This window comes from Corticium candelabrum, chromosome 1 (genome assembly GCF_963422355.1).
Source record: "Corticium candelabrum chromosome 1, ooCorCand1.1, whole genome shotgun sequence".
Taxonomy (NCBI): domain Eukaryota; kingdom Metazoa; phylum Porifera; class Homoscleromorpha; order Homosclerophorida; family Plakinidae; genus Corticium; species Corticium candelabrum.
This window is the reverse complement of record NC_085085.1, coordinates 15,352,500-15,379,542: the sequence shown is the minus strand read 5'-3', so window position 1 is coordinate 15,379,542 and position 27,043 is coordinate 15,352,500. Positions and strand designations below refer to the sequence as shown.

The 27,043-nt window shown below is 41.1% G+C and overlaps 6 protein-coding genes across 8 annotated transcripts in view; 1 reads left to right on the top strand and 5 right to left on the bottom strand.

The window, feature by feature from the left end:
• Positions 1-234, bottom strand: part of LOC134191272 (uncharacterized) — a 2,277-nt gene extending 2,043 nt beyond the window's left edge. For both annotated transcript variants that reach the window (XM_062659872.1, XM_062659880.1), the window contains exons 1-2: positions 73-234; positions 1-2 (exon numbers count right to left, since the gene is read on the bottom strand). The exon at positions 1-2 is cut by the window's left edge. In XM_062659872.1, the coding sequence (XP_062515856.1) occupies positions 1-2; positions 73-116 (46 nt within the window). In that variant the 5' untranslated portion in view covers positions 117-234. The remainder of the gene's footprint in view (positions 3-72) is intronic.
• Positions 235-760: 526 nt separating this feature from the next.
• LOC134192157 (cilia- and flagella-associated protein 119-like) lies at positions 761-3,210 on the bottom strand. The gene is made up of 13 exons (XM_062660859.1): positions 3,156-3,210; positions 3,067-3,098; positions 2,945-3,010; positions 2,332-2,418; positions 2,181-2,263; positions 2,050-2,120; positions 1,913-1,983; positions 1,808-1,853; positions 1,615-1,669; positions 1,403-1,443; positions 1,168-1,240; positions 1,040-1,104; positions 761-981 (listed from the first exon to the last, which is right to left on the bottom strand). Exons 1-13 carry the CDS (start codon positions 3,165-3,167, stop codon positions 859-861), a joined length of 825 nt encoding a protein of 274 aa, XP_062516843.1. The 5' UTR covers positions 3,168-3,210; the 3' UTR covers positions 761-858.
• Positions 3,211-3,270: 60 nt separating this feature from the next.
• Positions 3,271-5,907, bottom strand: LOC134192589 (uncharacterized). Of its 2 annotated transcripts, none has more exons than XM_062661338.1 (8): positions 5,747-5,907; positions 5,598-5,661; positions 4,899-5,005; positions 4,651-4,826; positions 4,176-4,591; positions 3,654-3,726; positions 3,488-3,599; positions 3,271-3,421 (listed from the first exon to the last, which is right to left on the bottom strand). In XM_062661338.1, exons 1-8 carry the CDS (start codon positions 5,888-5,890, stop codon positions 3,383-3,385), a joined length of 1,131 nt encoding a protein of 376 aa, XP_062517322.1. In that variant the 5' UTR covers positions 5,891-5,907; the 3' UTR covers positions 3,271-3,382. The 2 variants fall into 2 exon arrangements, with proteins under 2 accessions (XP_062517322.1, XP_062517328.1); XM_062661344.1 differs by having other exon boundaries at positions 5,598-5,636.
• Positions 5,908-6,015: 108 nt separating this feature from the next.
• On the top strand, positions 6,016-15,016 carry LOC134181692 (ADP-ribosylarginine hydrolase Tri1-like). The gene is made up of 8 exons (XM_062648963.1): positions 6,016-6,174; positions 6,232-6,336; positions 13,269-13,537; positions 13,592-13,706; positions 13,770-13,916; positions 13,981-14,215; positions 14,270-14,375; positions 14,682-15,016. Exons 1-8 carry the CDS (start codon positions 6,016-6,018, stop codon positions 14,836-14,838), a joined length of 1,293 nt encoding a protein of 430 aa, XP_062504947.1. The 3' UTR covers positions 14,839-15,016.
• LOC134181699 (coiled-coil domain-containing protein 42 homolog) lies at positions 14,393-20,642 on the bottom strand. Its single transcript, XM_062648970.1, has 11 exons — positions 20,520-20,642; positions 20,160-20,456; positions 20,035-20,099; positions 18,997-19,046; positions 16,360-16,416; positions 16,142-16,216; positions 16,035-16,070; positions 15,605-15,657; positions 15,474-15,542; positions 15,316-15,412; positions 14,393-14,985 (listed from the first exon to the last, which is right to left on the bottom strand). The coding sequence occupies exons 1-11, from the start codon at positions 20,576-20,578 to the stop codon at positions 14,869-14,871; spliced, it is 975 nt and encodes a 324-aa protein (XP_062504954.1). The 5' UTR covers positions 20,579-20,642; the 3' UTR covers positions 14,393-14,868.
• Positions 20,643-22,941: 2,299 nt separating this feature from the next.
• LOC134190562 (A disintegrin and metalloproteinase with thrombospondin motifs 16-like) lies at positions 22,942-27,001 on the bottom strand. Its single transcript, XM_062659014.1, has 18 exons — positions 26,711-27,001; positions 26,464-26,518; positions 25,871-26,148; positions 25,567-25,720; positions 25,378-25,505; positions 25,234-25,317; positions 25,058-25,167; positions 24,944-24,981; positions 24,781-24,886; positions 24,568-24,702; positions 24,347-24,494; positions 24,131-24,229; positions 24,003-24,057; positions 23,836-23,915; positions 23,663-23,780; positions 23,538-23,593; positions 23,408-23,477; positions 22,942-23,335 (listed from the first exon to the last, which is right to left on the bottom strand). The coding sequence occupies exons 1-18, from the start codon at positions 26,873-26,875 to the stop codon at positions 23,253-23,255; spliced, it is 1,962 nt and encodes a 653-aa protein (XP_062514998.1). The 5' UTR covers positions 26,876-27,001; the 3' UTR covers positions 22,942-23,252.
• Between the last annotated feature and the right edge of the window lie 42 nt (positions 27,002-27,043).

Sequence of the window (27,043 nt, the reverse complement as noted above, 5' to 3'; positions counted from 1 at the left end):
CTCTATAAGTTAGATGCAGACACACACACATGCATTGCACTTCATTGTGATTACAAACATAATCTGTATAACTTTCTGGAAGCTTCAAAAGCCATTCGTACGGCGTTAGTGTCCATTGTACTTCCATCTCCTTTCGCTCCGAAATCTCGGACGTTAAAAACCTGCTTCTGCGTTGGCAACAGATACCCATCGGTGCACGCACAGAACGTCAACGCTGCAGCTAGAACTGCCTGCAGCAGCGACTCAAAAGCGGCAAAACTCATGCCTAGTATTGTGCGGGTGACAAGCACGTGACTTGTGTGTCTAATTAATTAATCAATTGATTGATTTCACAGCGTTGTCGCTTTCATGGTAACAATGCAAAAAGTGGCACCGACCCACTGATAGAGTGTGGACACCACAGGTGATTCAACTGTCATCATAATAGCCTTGCAATTGAGTTGCTCTTTAGAGTAAGGTCTGAAAGTTCAGAGTATAGAGGGTTCTGGTAGAATAACAATTAGCATGGTGCAGTAGCTAAATAATATTTAAGACAATGATTTGCTTTATGTTGCTCTTCGTTTATAACGTCACACTAATCTAGTGACGTAATATTTGTATGAATATTAATGAGTAACAATACTAGCTAACTTGATGGGTATTAATAAATTAATTATTAGGAAACAGGTTGCCTCTCTGTCGCATCTGCCTCAGGCCCTATTGTTTATGTATGATATTCTGCGGCTGTGTTTCTGACAAACATAAGTAACAAATAGTCAAGATTATGTAACATTCATTTACTACTATAGTAATCTTACATCTACAGTACACACTATACTTTGTAGCAGTATATGCATATCTATCGATTGTACATAAAGTCTACTTCTTACGACTTCTTGGTGGTGAAATTGTCTTTCCAGACACCTTGCTTTCCATTGCAGATAACCGCTCCAACAGTTTCTTATCCTGGCTCTTCAACTGCTCATCAACCGATGCTTTCAACTACGTCAACATCACCTAGTATCATACATACAGTACAGTCATCGTATAAAACTCTAACTTGTTCCAGCTGTCCTGCAAAAGTGGCCTCCATCATTTTTCTAAGACCTTGAACAGCCTCAGATTCTAGCTCAAATAAACCAAGAAATCAATAAATGTATTCGATGTGAAATTGGTAATACAGTAGACCTTCTGTTGCAGGTTCCTCAATTGACTCTTCTGTCTGCTGAACACTGTCGATGTCTCCATTGTTGCCAACTTCCTGTAATGCATAGTTACACAAAGACTGTAAAAGCAGCAACGTTATATGCTAAAAGTAGTTGTGATGAATAGCAATAATGTAGCAATCACAATAGCTTTCTACTGTATCATAGATTTTATGTATTACAAATGTAGAGTTACAGCAGCAGCAGCACAAACGCACCTCTTCTATAGGAATCTGATCTTCATCTGCTGCCGCAGGTTCTGTATATGAGAATAGTGTTAGAAAAAGCACGGAGTTCAAGCAAATTTGTGTGAAAGTATATTGAATGTGCACACACACACACACACACACACACACACACACACACACACACACACACACACACACACACACACACACACACACACGTCTTCAACTCTAATAGTTCCTACCCGGTGGAGGGGTTTCAGGAAGACCAGAATAATGAAATGATATATCCAAACGAACCTATACAAGAACAAACACACAAACAATCAATTCATACAACAATAACTGTTATTTTAATAGTCATCCAGTTACAAGTCACCAACAATCATCACAATGAGTACAAGTGCTCATCTCTTAAATCAAAGTCAACTGATTTACCTTTGGAGTGAAAGCATATTTGTACATTCTGAAATGCTTAAAATATCTGTTGTAAGAAACAGCTACAAAACCCTATCCAACACAGTCATCAAAGCCACAGCTCACGATTTTAGCACATAATCTCTGATCTTCTCAACTTCAGCCATTGCAAATATACCAATGCTGTAAGGCGGTCTCTGCAAATTAGAATTTAATGGACACTATCAACACTCAAACAAAACGTCTGCATAAACACCACAAACCTTCACGCTGTGACAAAGTAGAAGAGATTTGAAAAACTCATATGTTTCTTGCATACTGTCATATGGAGTCTCTAGAAGTATAACACACCAAGTCAATTTCATTATGTGAAACACATCACAACAATGTCTACCTATACACTTATGATGAGTAGCTTTAACAATAGAAAAGAAAGCAGAAGTCTGCTCGTAACTGAAGCTATTCTCCTCTGCAAACCTATGGGAGACACAATAATCCGAGCATACACTTAATACATTCGACAAACACAATAAAGAGATTTGTACTGTAAAGCATAGAAGTATAGATCAGCTATTATCCCTGATTTAAGGTTTGTTTCAAAATCTTCAAGATGGAATATTTCTCCAATGAGTCTAAATACACAAACACAATAGTTAATTGCATCAGTAGGAAATCACAATGCAACACTCTAATCCTATTTATTGCACCAGTCTACATACATACCATAAAAGGGGTTTCCAATGGCTAAACAAATAGAGCCACACAAACTTAAGAATAAATTATTGCATCAGGTTGTCACACAATTTTGCATGCCTATATTTTCGTAGACAGTAATTCAATATACACACACACACACACATATATAATCCATACTTTATTACTTAAACATATCAGTCCAATGAGCTTGCTTATTCAAACTTCTGTTAAGATTTGGCAAAACATTTCTATACTAAAGGAAACTCAAGGCAAGAAAACAACCAATAATTCACAGTATAGCAACCTATCAACGCAACTCTAGCTACTTGAGCAATAATTACTGACTACAGTATAATGTATTATCATCATTTAATAAAATTAATTTGGAATGGAAGACTCTTTCCAACCACAACATGCGCTTTACAACTATCTAGAGTGTTACATTTACAACCATAAGTCTACCTCATCTTCTCTTCTGTCGTTGCACATTGACAAAGGCGATCCAAGTGCTCCAACGTCAAATCAGCCCTACACATTGTTGCAATTAGCTACTCATCAGATGGAAAAACTTCGTAAGGACTCGCCATAAAAGAATCATTGGTTTACTGTTTTCTCCCTAAAACAGGTACAAGCCATCTCAAAGTGACGTAACAAACATTGAAAAGCAACTTACGCCAGACGGCATCTTTCTCGCGTTGAGGGGCAACAAGCAAAATACTCAATACCCGTATGTGGGCAAAGCCTTGGGTTCCAGAAGTCGTGCGCGAGAGTGTGAAAGTGTACGATGTGTTTACTGTGTATTGTACTTGTACTGTACTGCAGTATTTACTGCATAGTGTACAAAATATACTGTTGGATAATACATTAGATAAGAAGAAAAGAAGAGTCTGTAGTCAGGCATCACATTTTGTTCGTGCAATCTCCAAGTATTTGATGTTTCTAAGACAACAGATTAGACCTCTCAAAACCAATACAACAAAAGCATTGTAATCTGTAGACACTTACCAAGCTTCCCTTTGTTTTTGTCTTATGCAAATGAGATAATGATTTAGAGGCTTGACATGAGTTCCAATCAGGTGGAACAGGAATGGTGTGAGGGTCACCCTGTCTCAACTTCCTGTGTAGAACAAAACGTTAACTTGCTTTCATAGAATCAAAATGTTTAACCTACACGCCCATTTTAGGTTCTTGATACGACACTTGTTTGATGTTAGATCTTCTGCTTCTTTGTTGTGTCTTGTCATCTAAAAGACGTGGGAGCATCTCACATACAAATGCTTATAAAGCATCCTTAAATACACACACACACACACACACACACACACACACACACACACACACACACACACACACACACACACACACACACACACACACACACACACACACACACACACACACACACACACACACAGCTAGCTAGCACGAGTCAATTATAGTACAGAAATACTAGCCTCGCCCCAGCCACAGTGTGGATTGCAGCCCGGATGCGTTTCCATCACCACTACACTACACTACTAGTAGAGGTGATGAAACGCATCCGGGGCTGCAATCCACACTGCGTCTGGAGCGAGGCTACAGAAATACCCTAAAACGTAGTTGCTACCTGGAATCTCCAATTATAATACAATAGCTTGTAATCATATTATTGAAACAGTGTAGTTACACATGTAATCACAAGTTGAAACTTTACCATCACTGACAGATGTGAGTAGGTCATCTTCTTTGATTGTATGAATGGCTGCGACCAGTTGAGTTGGTTTGTCGTTATTCTTGCCTTCATTGTTGTTTCTGCAAGATCTTGTGAAAACCCTACTGCAAGTCTTCTCTTCTTTTTCTTCCTCATTTTCTGATATTTCTCCCGAAACCTCTCGTGTACAAATTAAGTTGGAAAACTCACTTGACAAACGTCTCCTTTTCATTTGCTTCCGCAATGGAATGGATGTTGATAACTGATGAGAATGAGTTGAGCGCGCTGGTAGAGAATGTTGAGCCTCTTGTTCTTCACTTTCCTTACAAAGCGGTGAACTAGGAGAAACACTAGCGCATGCGTCATTGTTTCTGTTTGGTGCTCTCTGTGGAGTCTTCAACTCGACTGCTTCACTTGTCCTGCACAAAATAAATGTAGGAATTGGCAGAAGCAATTAAGAGGCAATACATATTGCCACCTCACTGTATTGGTGTAAACTTGATTTCTTCCATCACTGTTTCCCATAGCCACTTCATCAAGCTTTTGACGGAAAGACTCGACCAGTTGTTTTCCAATCAGAGACAGCTGCAACTCAAAATCAGATACCATCTGCTTCTTTTGCTTAGACAATGATTCATAGTTGTTTCGAATTGCCTTGAACACAATTGGTTTGCAAACTAGATTGAGTGATCAATTTCTGTGGCACTTGATGATGATTGGTGATACCTGTATCTCCTGACGAAGTAAACCCATTTCCATCCAGTCTTGAGCGCGTTCACATTTTTGCTCTAAGAGTTGATTCGTGCAGTCACGAAGTTGAACCTTTAATCTTGCTACAAAAAACTGAGTTACTGTAGCTGTAGACAACAAAAAATGCTAGACTCTCAAACAGTTATTAACATTAAGTAGTTATTATAGCAACAAACACGTGTCTATATAAAATCAATGTAGACTATGCTACAGTATGCAATAGTATTAATTAACTAAACTGTGTGCTTCTTATAAATTACATCAAAGAGTAAACTGATCAATCTTTTACTCTAACATAATACTAAACATCAAGACAAATCATGTCTGTGTATGAGATCATGATAACAAGTACACACCTCATATAAACCTGTTTAGTCAATTGGCTTCATGCAAACTGACTATTACAATAATGATATGCCGTTGTAATCGATACTATTACATTATATTTGTATTGTACGTCTTGTATGATAGCGTATTCTGTCTCTCTGAGAATAAATAAAAATTAGAATTAATTAAATAAATTAACCTTCGTAAAATCACAAACATCTGAACAACAGACATATATAATCAATTAATTAATATCCATTATTATCCTACATAATGAGATAACTTTAGTTAATTAATCAGTCATTAGCGTATTCGCGCATGCGTCAAAAATACCCCACGCCCACTCACCTATTTCACACGCGAGCTGTCTGTTCTTCAACTTCAATTCTGTAACAAGATAGACGGTCACGAGCTAGTCACGTTGCGATACGCAGACAAGAACGTTTGCTAGACCCTCTCCATCACAAAAATTTCATTCAGAATTTTTGCCCGCCAACCTTTATTTGCATTAGTGGGAGTGAAACGGAAACTGCTGCCTCTTGAACTTCGTCTCGCAATTGCTTGGCAAATTCGCAGTGCAACAGGCTGATGGCTCGCTGTTCTTGCTCTCCGCCGCCGCCGGCACGACGCGCTAGATTCATCTGACATACTCGACACTTCCAACTCACCAAACCCAATAATTGGCGCGTCTGTTTCTGTACGTCATGTCAATCTGTCAATCAATACGTCACACGTTTGGCCTCGCACTTCCAGACCGTTTAAGACTATGAGCGACGTCAGTCTTCAGCAGAGATTTGCCGGTTGCCTTATAGGCTTGGCTACTGGCGATGCCGTAGGAACAGCTGTCGAATTTCAAACTCCAGGAGCGTTTGAACCGTTGGTAGATATGATCGGTGGTGGAGCGTTTGACCTCGTGGCAGGACAGGCAAGAAAATTGTGGCTTAGCGTTACGTGAGACGATTAATTGATGGGATTGTTGCAGTGGACAGACGATACGAGTATGGCTCTCTGTTTGGCAGAAAGCTTGATTGAATGTGGAGGCTACAATCCTGCAGATAACGCTGAACGCTACTGTAGGTGGTCCCAGGTTGATAAGACATATCTTCTGCATTGACTGTTGCTGTAAAGCCCCCAGGGATGCAGAGGTGACCTGACCGGCGGGATGGACATAGGACAGACACCGGACAAACAGACGTAACGTGTACAAACAGACAGACGTCACGTGTACAAACAGACAGACGTCACGTGTACAAACAGACAGACGTCACTTGTACAAACAGACAGACACAGGTTATTTAGCCTCTGTCTGCATGTCTGTGCAATGCTTGCTTGCTTGGCATGTACAGTAGATGTAGGTGTGTATGATTTGATTAGACACTATTTGCACAACAAAAGTGTAATATTAACTAGTTGTATGGAATCCGAAGCCGCCTCGCGTTCGTGAGTAACACGTCCAACAGAGTTTTCAGACCGTCTACTGAAACGCTTATTCCTAGCTAGACAATACGTATCTGTTGAAACCCTAGCTGTCATGGAAGTAAACATGCAAACTTCGTAGTAGTTTAGATTACGTATATAGGCCTGGTATAGGTAGTCGTCGTTTTGCAATCGTGATCAAGACAATTGAAATGTACAGTCTAGGTATACACTCAGTTCCGTTGTAACGATAGTGGTATGGTATTTGCTGACATAGAAATTGATATCAGCAAACATTGACTATCAACAGTGTTAGATGTAGCACAGTGTAGTAAAGGATTGATTGTAGTATGGGACGTGTGAATAGTTGACTATAGGTGGCACTCAACTCCTGAAGGTGTTTCTTGGTTGTCAAGTACACACAGTCCCTAGCTATAATACAAAGGATGGGCGACGGAAGTTCATGAAACATTTTCTTTGCCGTTTGCTCACTTAAACGAATCATTGTTAGACTCATTTGTAGGCAGACATGGGTGGGGAGGAGAAATTTGAGATTTATGTGTAAACACACACACACACACACACACACACACACACACACACACACACACACACACACACACACACACACACACACACACACACACACAATATACTACTATATAAAATTGATGATGTTTGTATATATGTATAAGTTTGATAGCCGGCTAGACCGGATCACGCACGAGGCTAAAATTTGGGGTACAGGTGTAACTCGGCATGCGTAAGAACATGGCCAGGGTGGCGTCGTCTTCCAGCTTTTTCAGTCGGGTCCCCTTTTGGGGGTGCAACATAGAACGACATAGTGTGCAACATAGTGCTGTAGAACTACCTTTATGGGGTTTTTCATTCAGGAAGGAGACTGACCGCCCCTGATAGACTTAATTTGAAGAAAGATGCGTTAATTGAGCTTTATCTCGTAGCGTATATACAGTTTTGTTTTCTCCTAAGTCATTCATTGTTGTCCACATGCCTTTGTTACGTCAAATGCTTTCTAGCAGTCCTATCAAACTGGGTTATCTGAGCAAGCTGTAGTTGATTTTGCTTATCTTGAACATCAAACTACGTCCAGAGCAAAGACATTGGTTCCAAAAAGAAATATTGAGTGGTGTTACATCTAAGAGGTTAGCAGCAAACGAGATTGTTGCTGTTTTCTACCTACACATCTAAAGTAAGCAAAAGTTAGAATTTAATTTAAGGCATACCTTTCTACGTATTTGTACCTTTCAAGGTCATCCATTCAACATAACATGCCACCAAAGAGTCCAACCTGTCACGCCGCTCTGCCAGCTTAAGAAGGCAATCTTCCACTCTCTTGGAAAAGACAGAAGAACAGCGTCAGAAATGCCGACAAGACCTCCGTGCACGAGCAGCTTCAAGGAGAGCAATTGAAACACCAGAACAGAGTCAGAAACGCCTACAAGACCTCTGTGCATGAGCAGCAAAGAGGATAACATCTGAAACACTAGAACACCGTCAGAAACGCCGACAAGACCTCTGTGAACGAGCAGCAAAGAGGAGAGCATCTGAAACACCAGAACAGACTGAGGTACGGATTGAGAGTGTTCGCACATGAGCAGCTACAAAGAGAACAGCTCAGACAGACGAAGAAAGGGAGACTGAGATACGAGAACGTCATCTGCGTACATCAGTTGGATCAGCACGTCATTGCACTCCAGCACGTCATTGCACTCCAGCCCGTGACATACTCTTTGAAGTATTGAACATCTCCGGTGCTACATTCAATTACGGCTCATCTCTTGATTATTCAATTGCGGCACAGATTGGATCGATGTCTCAGAGCTGCGGGAAGTGCGGAGCATTGAAATGGCAGAAGGAAACGAAAGGCATGTGCTGCTCGAATGGCAAAGTTTCTTTTGCCAACACTTACTTCTTCTCCAGAACCTCTCCAAACTCTGCTAAAGGGAGAAACAGCAGAGAGCCGTCATTTTCTTGATAACATGCGCAAGTACAACAGCTGTTTTCAGATGACGAGTTTTGGAGCTGACAAAGAAGTCACCGAGCATGGCTACATGCCAACTTTTAAGGTTCAAGGGCAAGTTTATCACACTATCGGCAGTCTTCTTCCAATGGCCGGTGAAGAGGCCCAGTTTCTCCAGATCTACTTTATTGGAGATCCAAAAGACCAGGCTAAACGACGAGGTCAGGTTATTCCTGGAACCACGCTCCCCATTATCCGGTGCCTTCAAGACATGCTTCACCAAAACAACTATTTGGTCGGCAGTTTCAAGTATGCATTTGAAAACCATCCAGGAAGAGAGTTTGACATTGTCATCAATCCTGACAAGGTACCTTTGGGGGAACATCGACGTCGCTTCAATGCTCCTGTTGTTTCTGAGGTGGCAGCTGTCATTTCTGGGTACGAGAAGGGACAGCGTGACATCATAATCAGACACAGAAACAATGAACTGGAGAGGATCAGTTCATCTAATAGGGCGTACAACGGACTTCGATATCCACTCATCTACACCAGAGGTGAAGACGGCTCCTATTGGCAAATCTACAAGCAAGATTCAGGTGGCGGTCCAATAGACAAAAAGGTGACAGCTATGGAGTTTTATGCATACCATCTAATGTTACGGCTAGGTTCTTCAGACCACCTCTTTCGCGAGCGAGACCTTTTCATCAGTTCTTGGTAGATATGTATGAGAAGATCGAGAGTGAGCGACTTGCTTACATTGCCAGCCATCAGAAAGAGCTTAGGGTAGACGATTATGCTCACCTTTGAGATTCTATCAATAACGATGCTGCCCATGGCCATGAGCTTGGAAAGATGGTTATTCTTCCCTCGACTTTCACAGGTGGGCCAAGGTACATGCAAGAAAAGACGCAAAATGCTCTGACACATGTCAAACACTATGGCTGTCCTGACCTTTTTATCACTTTCACGTGTAATCCAAAGTGGGCTGAAATCACTGCTGAGCTACTGCCAGGACAAGCTTCCTTTAACCGTCACGACATTATTGCCAGAGTCTTCAGACAGAAGGTTGTCAAGCTAATTGATCTCTTCACCAAATGCAACATCTTTGGTCTCACCCGATGTGACATGTACTCGATTAAGTGGCAAAAGCATGGCCTGCCCCACGCCCACATTCTTCTCTGGCTACAGCAAAAACTCCGTCCTGCCCAGATTGACTCTTTTATTAGCGCCGAACTGCCCAGTCAACAAGAAGACCCCAAGCTACATGATATCATCAAGAGCCACATGGTTCATGGACCTTGCGGTCGCTTCAATCCTAACTCTCCGTGCATGAAGGATGGGAAATGCACAAAGAACTACCCTAAGCAAGCCTTGAAGGAGACTCAGACTGGTCGCGATGGCTACCCGCTCTACAAATGCCGCAAACCAGAAGATGGAGGGTCGACAGCCAAGATCAACTTCCAACTCTGTGGCCAATACCAAGAAGTCGAGATTGACAACCGGTGGATTGTTCCTTACTGTCCCTTGCTTTCTCGCACCTTTAACACCCACATCAACAAGGGGTCAGACATGGCAGTCTTCAACCTTAAGGAAACAGACAGAGATGAGGTCAGGCAGTACCAGACCGAACGCTACATCAGCAGCAACGAAGCAGTGTGGAGAATCCTTGGCTTCCCCATACATGAACGCCACCCAGCCATTGAACACCTTGCAGTTCATCTGGACAACGGACAGAGAGTTTACTTCACAGCACGGAGTGCTGCACAGATGGCACAAGAGCCACCTAAAGACACAACACTCACAGCCTTTTTCAAGCTTTGTCACGAAGATGAATTTGCTCGCAATCTCTTTTACTGGCAGGTACCACGCTACTATACCTGGAATTCCAGTGGCCGGAGGTGGCAAAAGCGAAAAGCAGGTAAAGAGGTCGAGGATCATCTAGGCATCAAGTCTTCTGGCGTTCTAGGAAGGGTATACAGCATCCATCCAAACCAGTTTGAGTGCTTTTTCTTGCGCATGCTTCTCTTCGAGATCAAGGGTCTGCAGTCATTTCAAGATCTCCTTGTTGCTGGCAATATTTGTCCTACTTACAGAGAAGCTTGCAAGAGGAGAGGGTTGCTGGAAGATGACACTCACTGGGACATGACTCTCCAAGAGGCGTCAGGTTCTCAGGTACCATGCCAACTCCGAAGGGTATTTGCGATCATGCTTCACAACTGTGACCTTTCTTCCCCTCCAACGCTGTGGATGAATCATCGTGAAAGCCTTTCTGAAGACATCCTCTATCGTGATAGCCAGCAGAACCGAAACATGTCCTTCGACTTTGACAATACCGTCTTCAACCAGGCTCTCATCTATATTGAGGATGCTGTGATCTCACTGGGTGGCAAGGCTCTTGATGAATACTGTCTCCCTAAACCAGACAGAAGAAATGCAAGCATTCCAATTGAGATTATTAGAGAAACCAGCTACGACGTCAGAGAACTTGCTGAATTCGTTGCTGAGAATGAGCCTAAGGTGGTGGATGACCAGAAAGCAGATACAGCAGAATTATTGACAATGTAGAGAAAAACTGTGGGTGTCTCTTCTTCCTCAACTCTCCAGGAGGAACAGGAAAAACGTTTGTCATCAACCTCCTTCTAGCAGCTGTCCGACAGAACAAGCGCATCACGCTTGCAGTCGCCTCCTCTGGAATTGCTGCTACTCTCCTCTCTGGTGGAAGGACTGCACACTCAGTCTTCAAACTACCCCTCAATCTGTCCCTTGCTGAAACTCCAACCTGCAACATCTCCAAAGGCACAGCCCTTGCTGAAGTTCTGAGCCAGTGTAGTCTCAATGTCTGGGATGAGTGCACCATGTCTCACAAAACAGCTTTCGAAGCCTTAGACAAAACTCTACAAGATATTCGTGGAAACAAGTGCCTCATGGGAGGTGTGACTTTCACTATGGCTGGAGACTTCAGGCAGACTCTTCCGTTGTTTCTCGAGGAACACGAGCTGACGAGATGCAAGCATGTGTCAAATCCTCCTATCTATGGCGTCATTTTACCAAGCTCAGCCTCAATACTAACATAAGGGTCCATTTGCATGGAGATCGGCCGGGCAGAAATATTTTCTGAGCGTCTTCTCCTGCTAGGCAATGGCAAAATGGTGCCTGATCCTGATGGTCAGCTCACCATGAAAGACATTGGCACAGTGGTCGATACAGAAGAAGAGCTGATAAACAAAGTCTTTCCCAACCTACAACAACACTTTAGGGACCACAAATGGCTATGTGAAAGAGCAATACTTGCCCCAAAGAATGATGCTGTGGGACAGATCAACTCGACCCTCCTCCACTAGATTCCTGGACCCATTCAAGTCTACAAATCTATCGATACAGTTTTTGATACCTCCGAAGCAGTCCAGTATCCTGTAGAATTTCTTAACTCACTGGAACTACCTGGTGTACCTCAGCACAGGCTTGAGCTAAAGGTTGGTGCGCCTATCATTCATTTACGAAACCTTGACCCTCCAACGCTTTGCATTGGAACACGATTGGTGGTTAGGCAGCTCCTACCCCATGTAATCGAAGCAACCATCATCACAGGCAATACTACAGGACACAACGTCTTCATGCCAAAAATACCAATCAGATCTCCCTTTCCAGTTCAAGCGGCTTCAGTTTCCTGTGCGTCTCAGCTTTTCAATGATGATCAACAAGGCTCAAGGGCAGTCCCTTACCATTGCTGGCCTCAGTCTTACCACGCCCCGTTTCTCACATGGCCAGCTATATGTGGGGTGCTCAAGGGTCGGCTCCTCAAGCAATCTGTTCGTACTTGCACCAGAGGGAAAGACACACAATATTGTTTACCCTGAAGCTTTGACATCTTGCAAGTAAATATGACCGCTCCCAGAGATCGACCAGTACGTGCCTATTCTATTCCACAGAATCTATAAAAACCGGCTTTTTTAAGAGCCACAAAATACGCTCAGAGCGAGTCAGATACTACTGACGTATAGTCGAACTAGATACATGACCCGTCCTTCATGTGAAAGAAATTCTTCATGAGAATTCTTCAGAGATACTCTTCATAATAAATTAGAACGGGTGAATGAGATATACTTTATCAATGCATACAATGATAAATTAATTAACCACTAATAATCTAATCTGCCGTGCGGAGAACAGGCCAGTAAGCTATTTGTGTCGATTTCTACCCAAAAACTGCACATGACGTGTCTACACACGCTTAAACTAAGTCTTTCGTCATAACACTACAGTTCTCTGCCTGTACGAAGGACTGGTCATGTATCTAGTATATATATATATATATATATATATATATATATATATATATATATATATATATATATGACCACGCCCATTCCTGTTGTGCGACCTGGATTAGAAGCCTCGCTACGCTCAGCAATTATCAACAATTAATTACTATTGATGTATGGAGAGCTGATCTGTATGCCCACTAGCCTAGACCACATGGCAGACATAAAAATATTATGGCTGTGCCATGTGGTTTGGACTGCTTAAGTCTAACAGCCCTAGAGAGTTAGCTAAGCACCATCATGCATTATGTTGTTCAATACAAAACTATATTTAATTAATAGCAAATCTTGATGTGCTAGGATGGTCACCTTGGTAGCACTGGGTTTTGTTTTGATGTTGGTGTGGCAACTCGGTCTGCACTTAATCGTTTTGAAAGGCAACAAAGAGCTGCAGGCACTGGCAGTCCTTATTGTGGTTCAACATTACCAAGATCAGCAGGCAATGGGTCACTCATGCGGCTTGGTCCCGTCCCTCTTCTTTTCTACAAACATGCTGAAGTGGCCATGGAAACAAGTGGAGACAGTTCACGTGTAACACATGCAGTCAAGCCTGCAGTAGATGCATGCAGGTAACACGAGTTAAAAACGAATAGTAAACAGTTCGTGTATTGTTGTTTTGGTAGATATTTTGCTGGTCTTCTGGTTGGCTGTTGCCAAGGCAAATCCAAGGACGAAATTTTGTCACCATTTTACTCTCCACTAGGACCCGACTACTGGCAGAGAGAAGGCAATGAGCTGGTGCAATTTCATTATCAAATCTTGATGTATGTTGCCTGCAAAGAATGAATTATATTGTCACAGGCCCCTGAAATAGCTGAAGTGGCTGGTGGCTCATTCAAAGTAAAGGAACCACCAGAGATTGTTGGCAGTGGGTATGTTGTCAAAACTCTAGAAGCCGTCCTGTGGGCATTCAACCATTCTACCTCATTCAAAGAGGGTTGCTTGAAGGTAGGAATGTTGAGTGTTTTATGTGTATGACTGGCTGTGCTTCAACAGTTAATAAAAAATTAAGGTTGCCAATCTTGGACATGATGCTGATACAACTGCAGCTATTTATGGGCAGATAGCTGGAGCCTTTTATGGCCGAGATGGCATACCTGCTGAATGGAGGGAAAAGGTTACATTCTCGTCCCTTATCCAGCTGTTTGCTGATGAACTCTTGAGTCTATCTGAGCATGTCAAACTTCCCACACTTCCGAAGTCTGCCGATGAAGCAGCTCCCGTTTCAAGCATTGATGTGCAGTCATGTATGCAGTCACAGTGTGTCACTGATGTCATAGCATCATGTTGTCTTACTCTAGTGTCTGAGAAGTACAGAAATCTCAAACTAACAGGGTTTGATTGTCTTGAGAAGGAAGTTCAAATTGTTGTGCATAAAGAAACAAAAGGGTCTCTTGGCTATAAAAGGTCAGAGAATGCTTGGCCAGCAAACATGAAACCGAATGAGAATAATAAAAGCATGATTTTTATGTGACCGTATAACTATGATAAGTCATTCAGATTAGTTTACTGTTTATGTAGACATATTGCAGTGTCGTATATCTTTGTATTGTATTCAGCTATGACCTTGCATGGATAGACAATCAGACTGGTAGTCATTAACAGGTGATCAGATGAAGTGTCAGACTAACAGGGAGCTAGAAGCAGACAGACATTGACCAAGGCAGAAACACTGGGATACCATCACATATCTTAATAATTACTATTTGTTAGCGTTGAAGACATTGATGTTGACATTGCTGCTGTACATGGCAAATATGAAGCTTTACCAAAGGAAGCCCAAGACCCCAAACTTATGAAAGACTTCAACATCATCATGAACAGAACAAAGGAGAAACTAGCTAAACGCTTACGATATTCAACAGACTGAACAGTATACACACTACCATGAATTTCTTAATCAATTGTGCATGACATAGTGCATAGTAGGAGATGCAGTGTAAACTGCTGTTGATGTAGTACCAGCACGCTGAACGTCTTGTGTTATCTCAGTTAAGTCCTGAATGCACACTTGGATCTGTTGATGAGAATAAATTCAATTAAATTTAGTTTATAGTCAACATGATGACCTGTATCTGTACTGTGTGCACTAGCCACATCTCTGTAGTAAATAGTAGTAGGATGCCTGTCTTTCATTGATCTATCTCTTTCTTTCTCTGTCTGTCAGACTCTGTGAGCAATCAGACCTATTGCTTGAAAACACTCTTTTTTGCATTAAAAGCATACCTGTCTGCTCGTCTTTCTTTAATGCCTTTTTTCAACAGCAGTGTACAGTACAGTTTGTCTGTCTGTCTGTCTGTCTGTCTACCTGCCTGTTCATCCATTGTCTTTGTTGTGTTCTGCCAACCTTATCTAACTGCTGCACTGTTGAAACGCCAGTATCTCCTTTCTCAACCTTCTTTCCAAGGTATTTGTTGACCAGCATGTAGAGGTTATGTGTTGCCCTAATCATGTGATAACCAACTGCACAACAAATCAACCGCACCTAATCAACACTAAACTTACATGTTTATCCGACCCAATAGCAATGTCTTCTCCGCTGCTGTATTCTGAATGTGCGCCCATTGCGATTCCCTAGACAGTGACAGTTGTACAGCAACATCATAATGATTTTTTAAATTCAAGTGAACAAGTACCACTTCACAGCTCGACTTTTTGCATCCTCAAGTTCGGTCTGCAAGTGTGCAAGCTACAAAAATATTAATGAGGAAAGCACAATTTCATATCGTGCTAAACAAATCATAACATAAACAGGCTTTATGCATAGATCAATATTTATCTACAGTAGGTAGTTTCATATAACACGTCTACTCTACAATAACTGCACATGCATAGATCAATATTTTATCTACAGTAGGTAGTTTCATATAACACGTCTACTCTACAATAACTGCACGTGCAGAAACTTGGTTTATCAACTTCCAGTTGTTTAGTGCTAACAATAACAGCTAAACTTCACAATACAAATGTTATGAATGATCTCATATTTTGTTTATTAATTCAAGTGTTCCCTTTAATTAATAGACAAGGCATAATATGATATGTACATGTTCTCTACTGACCTACCTTGTTGTTGTAGTTCAAGATCTCATTGTTCTTTTCCTATAAGCATGTAGCATCTGTTAGCTTACATTATTTCAATGCAAGAGAACAGTTAATTAATTAATCTTCACTTCTGTAAGTTTGAGCAAGTGAGTTCTCTGGGCTTCGACGGCATCTTGGTTACTATGGTCAGTTTCCATTAGATCCTGTGTGAGACACAATATTTCAGACTGTATACACATGTGACAGCTTATAGTCTTGTCAAGCAGTCCAAATTCCCCTTTTAAATTTCTTCACGGGAAGAAATGGGAAATTGGGTCTCTAAAATACGTGATCGATGATGACGTACTTTGTGTGTTGTAACAAGAGTATCATGACGTGCTGTTATGTCACGTATTTCAGTAAACTAGAAACAAGAGAGACACGTTGTATAAGTTACTATCACAGATCTGCAACATACATGCACATATCAACTACTAGCAATATAATGCACACTACTAGTGTTTCATTTACTTTTGAAACAATATTCATATTATCTATAATAAGGAAGTCTAATAGCTAACTTGAAATTGTTCTATTTCACACACACCATGTCCCTGTGATTTCAGTATGTACAGAAAACATCAGATATAACAACTCATCGAAATTACTGATCCTCTATCTTGTAGCCATAGCCCTGTTGAACACTATGCATCTCTCTCATACACGTATGTACTCATAATACTGTCTTGAAATGTTTGTAGTTGGGAACAAATACAATATACACAAATATAAATTATAAACAGATTGCTGTAGTTTAAGTCTTTTTACTATGATCACATGCAATGATGCATTACTAGATACAAACAACAGAAACCTATCACGTGACCTTCTGACATTGATAGGTCCATCAGTGATAAACAAGTTGACTAGAACAGTCAGACAACCTACCAGCAGCAGTACAGAACAACCAACATATATTTAAGAATTACAAGTAGAGCTAGAATACAATACAACAATTAGTCAAACATTGATCAACCAACAGGAACTCCCAACCAACCCCAGTCAGTGAAATCATCCTGATTGTCCAAATTATATCATGTCTACTACCTATAATAGTAACTAGACGTACATCATGTGCACCTTATGCCCTTGTATATAAACATCACCACTTCAAATGCTCAAGTCTTTGCTTTGCTGTATAGAACATATCGCTATCAGACTGGACATACCTTGACTGTCTATTTTTACCATGATGCTGCTGCTGATGGATTGAGTTGTGGATCTATTTTTATAAAGTATAGATCACAAACAGCTCCTAAGAATTAAGTCTCCCACATGACACTTGTCTTTCTATGTCTTAAACACTAGCTTCCTTGTCACCTACAACTGTCTCTTTGGTTTACCATAAATTCTACTTGTTAACAATTAAGTACTAACAACTTCAACAATAATATACCTATCTGTCAGACAAGCAACCAGGTTTTAGAACAGTAGCTTTAAGTGATTACTACCACAGCTGTTGAACACCCAATGTCACAGCTGGTGCTTGAAAAAGTGATTTGCAGTAGATTGCTGTCAGTCATTCTTGGAATCTCTAACTAATTTTGTCTGATAGCCAGACTACTAAATTACAGTTAGCAGCATTAAGGGCCAAAACCAAAGGTAGAAAGCATCTGCTGTACAATATGTTATGGATCCAGTCGAAAGACATTTACAATGTTCCAATAACATAACACAGCTGACGCTCTACCTCCTAGCAAGGCACCCAGAAGTTAGCAATCACAACAATGCAGCAATTAATCTGTATGTGTCTCACTGTGTATAATATAATGTTTTAGTGCTCCTGGCTAGAAGACTTACAACAGCAACAGAATACCAACAAAACAAACACATTTCATGTCAAATGGCCCCAATTAATAAACATTAACAATGTTTACTCAATAAATAAATAAATAAATAAATATCTTGACTAATTAGCAGTGAAATGAAAATACCAAACCAAACATGAAATGCCCAATTTTGCAAGAGCATTAAAGTTTCTTCTTACATTCTGCCAATACTGCAGCACTGGGTATAGGTCTGGGTATAAATATAACATGTACTAGAATAAGTTAAGTGCTAGCTAGCCATGTCACTTAGCTAACATCATACCACTTAACCAATTACCTAAACTAAACTCATTATTGTGCGAGCAATGCTGTTTACCAACGTAAATGCTCACCCTGCTGTTAAATTGGGAAATGACTCAAAACCTTTAGATAAGGTACTATGTGTTCATAACCATCTGATGTATTCAAATCAATTATAACACCACAATTAACCAAGACATACTGTACTCTCATACTGACGTGTCAGGACATCCAGCTGATCAAGTCATTGCTATCTCAGTGACAAGCCCTCAAGGTTTGTATGTCACTATCAAGCATGAAACACGGAACACTACAAGCAATGTTGAAACTACAAGTGTTATACATAAAATTAAATAAATAGTGTAACAAAAATAAAATAATTTAAATCAAATATTTTCAGCACCACGGATTTCATATAAATTACAAGTATTGTAGCATAGAGTTTGTTACAGATGAATGAGAACTACATCACTGTAATTCATACACAGTGTACGATACAGAGTTCATATCCAAGCCTCACGGTCAGTTGGCTTGTGAATGCTGCTTAATTGTTTATGTTTAGCATACATGATAGTATAATATATATATATATATATATATATATATATATATATATATATATATATATACTAGATACATGACCCGTCCTTCGTACAAGCAGAGTACTGTAGCGTTATGATGGAAGACTCAGTTTGAGCGCATGTAGACACGTCATGTGCAATTTTCTTGGTAGAAACCGACAAACTCCCTGTGTGGATTCAGTTCAAATGACTGATGTGGGCGTCTGTTCAAATAAACTGGAATGTGCTAATTAGTTAAAATCCCTTTGAAGACAAATGAAAACTTAGTATATATATATATATATTGCTCATCACCTCTTCTGCTGTCTCCAATATTCTGTCCAAATAGCGATGATACACAGACACTATACCCAAAATGCCATATTGTGATTCACAATAAATTAGAGGTTATTTGTAAGATCACATGAACAATGACAGTAAATTTCCCACCAAAGACAGACAGACAGACAGACAGACAGACAGTGGCTGATTCTGAAACTGGTTCAAACATAGAGCTTGATGTGGCACTAGCTCATCCGTGGACTGCAGACATTTTGTCTTGTGCATCTACAACTGCAGGGAGTGCGGCTGTGAGAACGGAAGAACTTAAATTAAGTAAATATAAAGAGGAAAAACTACCTGGTGGATATTCTCCATCAGTAGTGCCTCTAGTGTTTAGCACTTTAGGCATTGGAGAGAAAGAGCCACTAACTACTTTAATGCAATTGCAAGTATGTGGAGAGATGAGAACGGCCGAACAAATGTTGCTGAATTTAAGACACAATGGAAGAGACGGTTTTCAATTCAACTGCAACGTTGCAATGCAAGTGTGCTGACAAGAAAACTCATGATGATCGGTTCTGGACCTAAGACCCTTAGTAGAAACACTGACTTTGCACAACTTTTAGTTAAGTAGCTTCTTTTAAGTTTTATCCCCCCATATGGGGCTAATGTATTATGTAGTAATTATTATGTAGTGGACTTTAGGTTTGCTTTTAAAGTTTGATGGAAATTTCATTGTAATGGAAATATATGTATTGACAGACAGACAGACAGACAGACAGAGACAGACAGACAGACAGAGACAGACAGACAGAGACAGACAGACAGACAAACAGACAGACTTTGTGCATAGTATAGTTGCTTTTAGTGTTATTAGTTCCTTCACATATGGTGTTTCGAGTTTAGTTTATAGTTTATGAACACTGATAGTATAGTTGGATGGCTAGTATTTGCATTGTGAAAATGTATGATAGCTAGATAAATGTTCAAATAAATGTAAACAACAAACAGACAGACAGACAGACAGACAGACAGACACACATGCAGACAGACAGACACAATGATGATTACACTTTTCAAGACGTTGACGTTGTTTATCCAGAGAAGCAGTCAGTTGAGCAACCTTTCCAGTCAACCTAAATCCAAAATGATTACAAATGCTTCCACACTCATCTAATGGAACTCTGTCCTCTCACATTTCGATTTCTCTCGCTTTCATCCTTCCTTGTTCCTGCTCTGACGTCGCTTTTTTCAAAGCCCTCGTTCGCTTCGAGTCATTCTCTTTCAAAAATTTGTCAAACTTAAGAAGAGAGCTCTTCAATTGATATTCTTTCCGCTCTAGTTCCTCCCTCCGCTGCTGCAGACTCTCCATTTTCATTTGAAATTCTCCCTTCTGTGCATTGAGAGCCTGTTCGACCTCATTCATTTCGCGACGCTTCTCGAGTAGCCTCGTGGCAGCTGTCAGATGGTCTTCTTCTCGTTCAGGCATCTTACTGGCGCAAAAAGCAGAATTTCTGACTTAGCGACGACTCGAAATACAAACATACCAAACTTACACGAGAAGTTTGTCTTGGAACGTTGTCCGAAAGTAATCTTCTAAACTTGCAGTCGTCATCTTGAACGAAGAAGCTAACAAGCGGACACGTACAGCACAGTATGTACGCTGGTTGCCACTGCCAACGATCTGCGCAAACTCCTCAGTAGTGGCAAGTCTCAGGTTTCCGAGGGCACGTAGCGCCGCAGAGTGTTATACGCAACTCGCATTTTGAACGCTATTTTGTTTCCAATGGCGCAAAAGCCTATTAATAACTTAATTCAGCTCAAGGGTGACCTTTTGGAGTGCTACAGCCGCAACAGCTCAGGCTTTTAGTGCTAGTCGATCAACACTGTTACTCTACCTAGGTAGAGCACTTTTACTAGTTAATTGGGATGACTGGTGCGATTTGCTAGCTGAGCTCAAGCAACTTGACTCAGTGAGTCTACACTCTACAATGGATTTGACAATCTTGTTGTACAGCAAACAAAAACTTGCTGCTACGTGTCTGCCAGTTGTTCCGGCTGCTTTTGGCAAACTAAGTACACATGCCTTTTGAAGTCATACATCAGCGTCAAGAGCGATTTTTTCCTTTGACAGGCGGCTCATGCAATTATGTCGCAGTTAATTATATTAACTAAATAATTAGGTAACGTATTCCTCTAGACAAGACAATATTCATGTCTAGAAGAAGCGAGTTTGTTTTTGTCAATGAATACCATCTTTTACTAAATTCTAGGTTGTATATCTAAACGCTAGATCAAAGATTGTAACGAGACCCAAGCGATGTCCGTGCTACGTATACCGTGGCGCACCACTTTTCCAAGCGTTCCACCGCCTCTGTCTAGTATAAGAATATCTAGTAACCTAAAATCGAAACTAACGACTGTCATTTCTTGTCGTAATAGGCTGCAAGAATTAGACTGCATGTTTAATTAATTAATTAATTAAAGATTAGCCGGACATGCAGGTTTTAAACGGGACAATTCGATTTCTTTATTTTCTGCATTTGCAGGAGGCGTGCTCTGATTAGTGCACAAGCAATCCATCTGAACAACTGATTATACCCGTCGAGTATATACAGTAGAATTTTAAAAACTTTTTCTCTGAAAAAATAAATAGATGTAGGGATTGTATATAAAGTAACAGAAACAAGATCTATAGATAATATAAACCAAAGCCAGACATCATTAGTGAATCCTTCCAACCCCCAAAATGTATTATGTAGGGAATGTGGGGTTGGAAGGATTCACTAATGATGTCTGGATTTGGTTCATATTATCTAGAGATATACATTTGGGTGTTGGAAGGATTCACTAATGATGTCTGGCTTTGGTTGATATTATCTATAGATCTTGTTCCTGTTACTTTTTATACAATCCCTACATCTATTTATTTTTTAGAGAAAAGTTTTAAAAATTCTAGTTTGGTAAGTTTTTAGGAGCGCAAAAGCGCGCAACATATACTATCTAGGGTGTACATGTCTTCACTAGGGTCTGTACGTCTTTTCTAGGCATGTCTAAGATTTAGTGCGCTTTCATTAGCGTTAATTAAACCTATTTATACATGTATGTAACAGCTTTCGTTAGACATGATTCAGAGGTAGTTTACTCAAGCTCAAGCTAAGTCTACGGGGTAGATACGGAACCATGGTATCCTAGTGCACGTTGCACGAATATAGATTTCTATTTTTAGTGCCTTTGCATTGCTCTTTCCTCTGTGCGTGTATAATTGAATATGCAACGGCAGTTGGAATAAAACTTGGCCTAGTAGCCAAAGCCAAAGATTATCACATACGGGATATGCGTTGCAAATAATGGGTTCCCATATAAATTGTTATGTGTACACGTAATTATTTGTCAATTTTGCTCCTGTGTACAACGCAGATCGCAAACAATTTCAGGCTAGACCGGACAATGACAAACATGATCGAATTACACAGTTCTGGTGGTAGACTCTTTCCTAAATTCTTTGGGCATAGTTGATTGGCGCTTCGTCCATTGTCTCTGGTTGCCATGGACAAGCATCGCAAATACTGCTCCGTGATTGGCCCGAACTGTGCAACAGCGTTGATGGCGGTCAAAGGATCAAATCTGCTTGAAAGAAACACAAATGTTTTAGCATTCCTTTCGGTTTCTTTCTAATCAACAAAAGAATAGACTTCGGGTAATTCTAAAGCGCTTTCTAAAGTTTCGCAGCCGTACATAACGTACAAAAAGAGATATACGTGGAGAAGAAGAAGAAGAAGAATCAGAACAAAAAATTGGCGCATGAGCCTCTGAGGCTAGCAACTGTTTTCTAGGTTGTTAGATGATTATTGACCAAAACAAAAATAGGATATAGTACACAACGTGCAAACATTTCATTTCGTTAATTTTGAGAGATTTTAGTCTTCATTTACTGTTTTCTAAGCGTGCAAAACGACGACCACGCCCCCACAACGCTTCAAAACCTGGGCAATCCCTACATACAGGGTACTACCGTACCCTGTGTGATATATGTATATATATATATATATATACTTTATACATACTACTATATACTAATTTATATATATATACTATAACATTTCAACTGCACAACAATATCGCTGAAACTATTTTCTATCTACTCTTAAGAATTACCGTTCAACAGTGTTAATAAAAGAAAAAGAAAGTCGGACTCTTCCATTTTCCACGGGAAGCTCCGTAAAGCTAGAGGGTAAGACCGTCGTGCTAAGAACGTACGGCTGTACAGATGTCGAGTGACCTTCACTTCAACCGCATACAGAAAGCTGTTGACGTACAAACAGAGACACGACGTGTCCTATAGATGAACGAAACCCCCACTTTTGTTGTTCTAAACGTAGACACAATCCGTAAAATGTCAGTCACAATCACAATATTCTGTTATGAAAATGCAACACCGTACTTCGAAAATGACCACCACAAGGTGTGAGTAGGAGCCCAGAATTTGTCACAGTAAGACAACGATGAGTTGCCTGTCAATGTGATTGCCCGAATTAGTGGCAATAAAAGAGTCGAGAGAGTAAACTTGTTACCTTTTGTGTAATAATACTCTTTGATGAGTTATAACGCAAGAAGTTACCACCGACTTCTAAGCAAGTATTGAACACGTGGTTGGTTAGCTATTTACGTTGATTATTTTTGCTGTCATTGACTAGACCTCCAATGCAAATGCCCAATGTCAGGTCGGCCGTTTTGTTGTGTCGTGGTGTAGCAGATATGACGCACAACTTCGTTCCGTGCAGACGGATTTTGTCTCTCCCCGTTATCTCCCATCGCTATCATCGAGAGACAAATTAAACACTGCGCATGCGCAGTTAAGATACGTCTTACCATATAACTGTTGTTATCATCGGACACTCGACTTATCTCCACAGACTGTCCTTCCGCCACTCTCGGACAACTGCCGGAACCTGCAATGTCAAAACGAGCAGTGAATAGAGTCGCAATGTGTGCAGTCTAGAGCATGCAATTTGTTCATGATTAATTAATTAAATTACCAGATGGTGACGTTCCGCCACAATTCGCATCAACACACGAACCTCTCATACAAATCTAGACAAAGCCATCATCTACTTAGACAACAAGCCTATAGCGCGTTTGTACAGACAAAGTGTATAGTTTATACATTTCCATGACCGCAAGGTGTACCATCGGCTGCCGGTGTATTAGTCGTTACACAACCAGAATTATGATCGTCTTGGCACCACAAACTACCGCAAATTCCCTGCAATCAACCACAAGATCACTCGTTTAGTAGTCTAGTAATTAATTGTCGATTGCAATTGTATGCATGCGGCCACTAGCATCTAGAGGCTATACTAGCTGATTTAAACGTGTATACCTGTTGGGCGTAAAAGTGAGGGCAAGCGCGAACAACGCCAGGATGTAATCTAAACAATTGGCACTGCTGTGATGCGTTGTAAGTTTTGCCCGGTAGAACGTGCTCGACACGATTAAGAAAATCTGCTTCGTTGAGACAAGTCGCGTTCCTGTAGTGAAACAATTAGAATTAGAATGCTCTCGACGATAAACTAGAAATGTTCGACTCGAGAGTAAAGATACCGTAAAGATGCTGCAAGTTCGAGTTTGCTGCATCTCGACCATCGAAATATATTGGCCGTTCCCGGCGAAGGCGACATGATATGACCTTTACTCACAGAGCAATTGTTCATTCGACCGTCTTGGTTCAGTCCGAAACTGCAAGTTCACACACATAATATTGCCACGTAAACTAAAAGACGCCATGCACACACAAATCACGTAAATTCTTCTTACACTCTGCCAATGTGATGAGCAATCGTAAAGGCGGATTTCAAGCCTCGGTCTTCAACAAGCATACAACTCGCGGACGAACTGCAGATGCTGTTGACAGTGGAAAGTCCTGCATCGACGTCGTTGAATGATTTATTGAATTCTCGACTGTTACAACCGACTTTACCTTCTAAGTCACAAGTGGAGCCGCTGCACAAGTCATGTCTAAAGCAACATCGACTTTTAGTAAAATAAACGTATACTATCAAATGCTAAACGGACGGTTACAATTAGTGCTTACCCCGTGAGATAAATGGCAAGATTGTGACGAGTCGGAGAGGACAACGTCTTTTGCCACTTGCAAAACTCCCGAAGGGTATTGCGTGCACGATCATTGGGAGAGAGTTCCTTCTGGAATATGCATGTAGAAACATCTTTACAGTAACTCTCTCTCTTCAATCAAGTTAATTAACTCACCAGGTTTTCACGCAGAACGATAAGCCTCACAACTGACAGATTGAGTTCGGATCCCGCTGTTTGTTTACTAAACAGCACTTGAACCTAGAAAGGATTCCTGTTCACACGACTGTCAAATTCTCATGCGCAGAGCAACCACTTTACAATGCTCATCACGGTCTGCACGTAGTTTTCTATGGAACCGTCGTGTCTGTCGGCTGTCAACTTATCGACGACCACTAAAACCTTAAGATGAGGAACAAGATGAACGTCCTTCAATTCATTCCGGCTAGCTGTATGACACAACTCATTAATAATAATAATAAAATTCTAGCCACTAGCAAATACACACACCTTCATTACACCAACTGCTCCGGCCACTGGAAACCGAATGGCTGCCGGAAGATGTCGCGCGACGATGGATGCGGTGAGTCGATTGAGTGTGCGAAAGTTGATCCGGCAGCGGTCTGAAGAAAACTACATCCTGCCCGGTGACAGCAATTCCGGTCTATTTACACAAAACCATTAACGATGTGGTAATTGTTTGTATAAATGGCGTCTAAACAAGTGACGTTCAAAATAATGAATCTAGCAGTGCATGTAGCTAGTGATACATCGGATTTACAAGTTTTAGCACAGCTGACAGCGCAGAACTTACCACGACGTGGTGCACTGACGTCAGGATGACTCTGAACGGTTGGGGGCTTCGTGTTCGGCCTTCATAGCAATATTCAGGCATCCTATCCGCAAAGACGGCAGAAGTGACGGTTCCATTGTCGACGGTCTGAATTACGGCGTTCGAGCCCATCACTCTGCAGCCACCGGTCACTTTGACCACTAGATGTTGCTTCAGAACAGAAATACGATACTCCCTAGGAGTACCACCTCGTTTCCACCTTCCGCTCGACGGTACCGAGACCTCCTCGGTCTCTCTAGCTAGAAAACCAATAATAAGTATCACTAAAACCAACCTCCACCCGTCATATTTACAAACGCTATGGAAAACGATATCTAAACGACGCTTGTGCTGCCCACTAAGCGGTACCGTAAACCGACAGCCCCCACATCAGATACATCAGAACCTTGATACTTAGGCGTGGACGGGGTCACGATTACGTCGTACGCCCTGCTGGCAGTGCAGTACGAGCACGCGTGGAATGCAGCTATACCAGATGCTACAGGAAAGCGTCGGGTTGGTCATGCATCAACAGGCACTTGAAAGGCTAAAGATTCGAATATTCAGTGTCTTACCGGGTTGCTGTCCTCTCACTCCTTCAGCCATGTTTCTTTCACCGGTACCGGTTTGCTAAAAAATATCAGAGAGAATCGATACATCATCATACACTAACACACATGCATGCATACACACATACACAGTAAAACGCCGCGTCAATCCCTACAGTCACACTCTACTGCTCGTTGTATATTTATAGTGTAAACAACACGTGCATGCAGCATGCTCGCTCACATGCTGCAATGTGAAGCCTTGCTTACTCACCATTGCCTCGTAGTTGAAAGGCTGAGCACATGTCGAGATTCCGGCCAGCAGACAGAGATGCAGCAGGTGCATCACGAGCGCAGAGTCAACAGACGACATCGTGTACCGAGCAGTCGAGACGAGCGAATGACCAGTCCAAGTCAGACGCAGCAGTTTATACGTCATGCCGTTGCAAGTCCCATAGAGAGAGAGAGGGGATGTCTGATTGGTAATCCGTCACAATTATTTTACCAATCATTCAATCCAATTTACAATCATGAACTCCTATTTAGCAATCGTTAACTTCTCGTTAGCAATTATGTAAATATTAATTGATGGAAGACGCTTTTATCT

Excerpts from the sequence above, each read along its gene's own strand:
- LOC134181699 (XM_062648970.1), bottom strand. The coding sequence starts at position 20,578 with ATGACGACTGCAAGTTTAGAAGATTACTTTCGGACAACGTTCCAAGAC. Across the intron at positions 19,047-20,034 it reads ACGTCAACGTCTTGAAAAGT|TGTCTGTGTATCATCGCTAT; the intron begins GTAATCATCATT and ends TTTTGGGTATAG. Across the intron at positions 15,413-15,473 it reads CTATTGGGTCGGATAAACAT|GGCAACACATAACCTCTACA; the intron begins GTAAGTTTAGTG and ends TCACATGATTAG.
- LOC134190562 (XM_062659014.1), bottom strand. The coding sequence starts at position 26,875 with ATGACGTATAAACTGCTGCGTCTGACTTGGACTGGTCATTCGCTCGTC. Across the intron at positions 26,519-26,710 it reads CTTTCAACTACGAGGCAATG|CAAACCGGTACCGGTGAAAG; the intron begins GTGAGTAAGCAA and ends GATATTTTTTAG. Across the intron at positions 23,916-24,002 it reads TGGCGGAACGTCACCATCTG|GTTCCGGCAGTTGTCCGAGA; the intron begins GTAATTTAATTA and ends TTGACATTGCAG.
- LOC134192157 (XM_062660859.1), bottom strand. Across the intron at positions 3,011-3,066 it reads AAACCAATGATTCTTTTATG|GGCTGATTTGACGTTGGAGC; the intron begins GCGAGTCCTTAC and ends AACAATGTGTAG. Across the intron at positions 2,264-2,331 it reads CTATACTTCTATGCTTTACA|GTTTGCAGAGGAGAATAGCT; the intron begins GTACAAATCTCT and ends TGTCTCCCATAG.
- LOC134181692 (XM_062648963.1), top strand. The coding sequence starts at position 6,016 with ATGAGCGACGTCAGTCTTCAGCAGAGATTTGCCGGTTGCCTTATAGGC. Across the intron at positions 13,538-13,591 it reads CCTGCAGTAGATGCATGCAG|ATATTTTGCTGGTCTTCTGG; the intron begins GTAACACGAGTT and ends TTGTTTTGGTAG. Across the intron at positions 13,707-13,769 it reads AGAGAGAAGGCAATGAGCTG|GCCCCTGAAATAGCTGAAGT; the intron begins GTGCAATTTCAT and ends ATATTGTCACAG.
- LOC134192589 (XM_062661338.1), bottom strand. The coding sequence starts at position 5,890 with ATGAATCTAGCGCGTCGTGCCGGCGGCGGCGGAGAGCAAGAACAGCGA. Across the intron at positions 4,827-4,898 it reads TACTTCGTCAGGAGATACAG|GCAATTCGAAACAACTATGA; the intron begins GTATCACCAATC and ends ATTGTGTTCAAG. Across the intron at positions 4,592-4,650 it reads GTTTACACCAATACAGTGAG|GACAAGTGAAGCAGTCGAGT; the intron begins GTGGCAATATGT and ends TATTTTGTGCAG.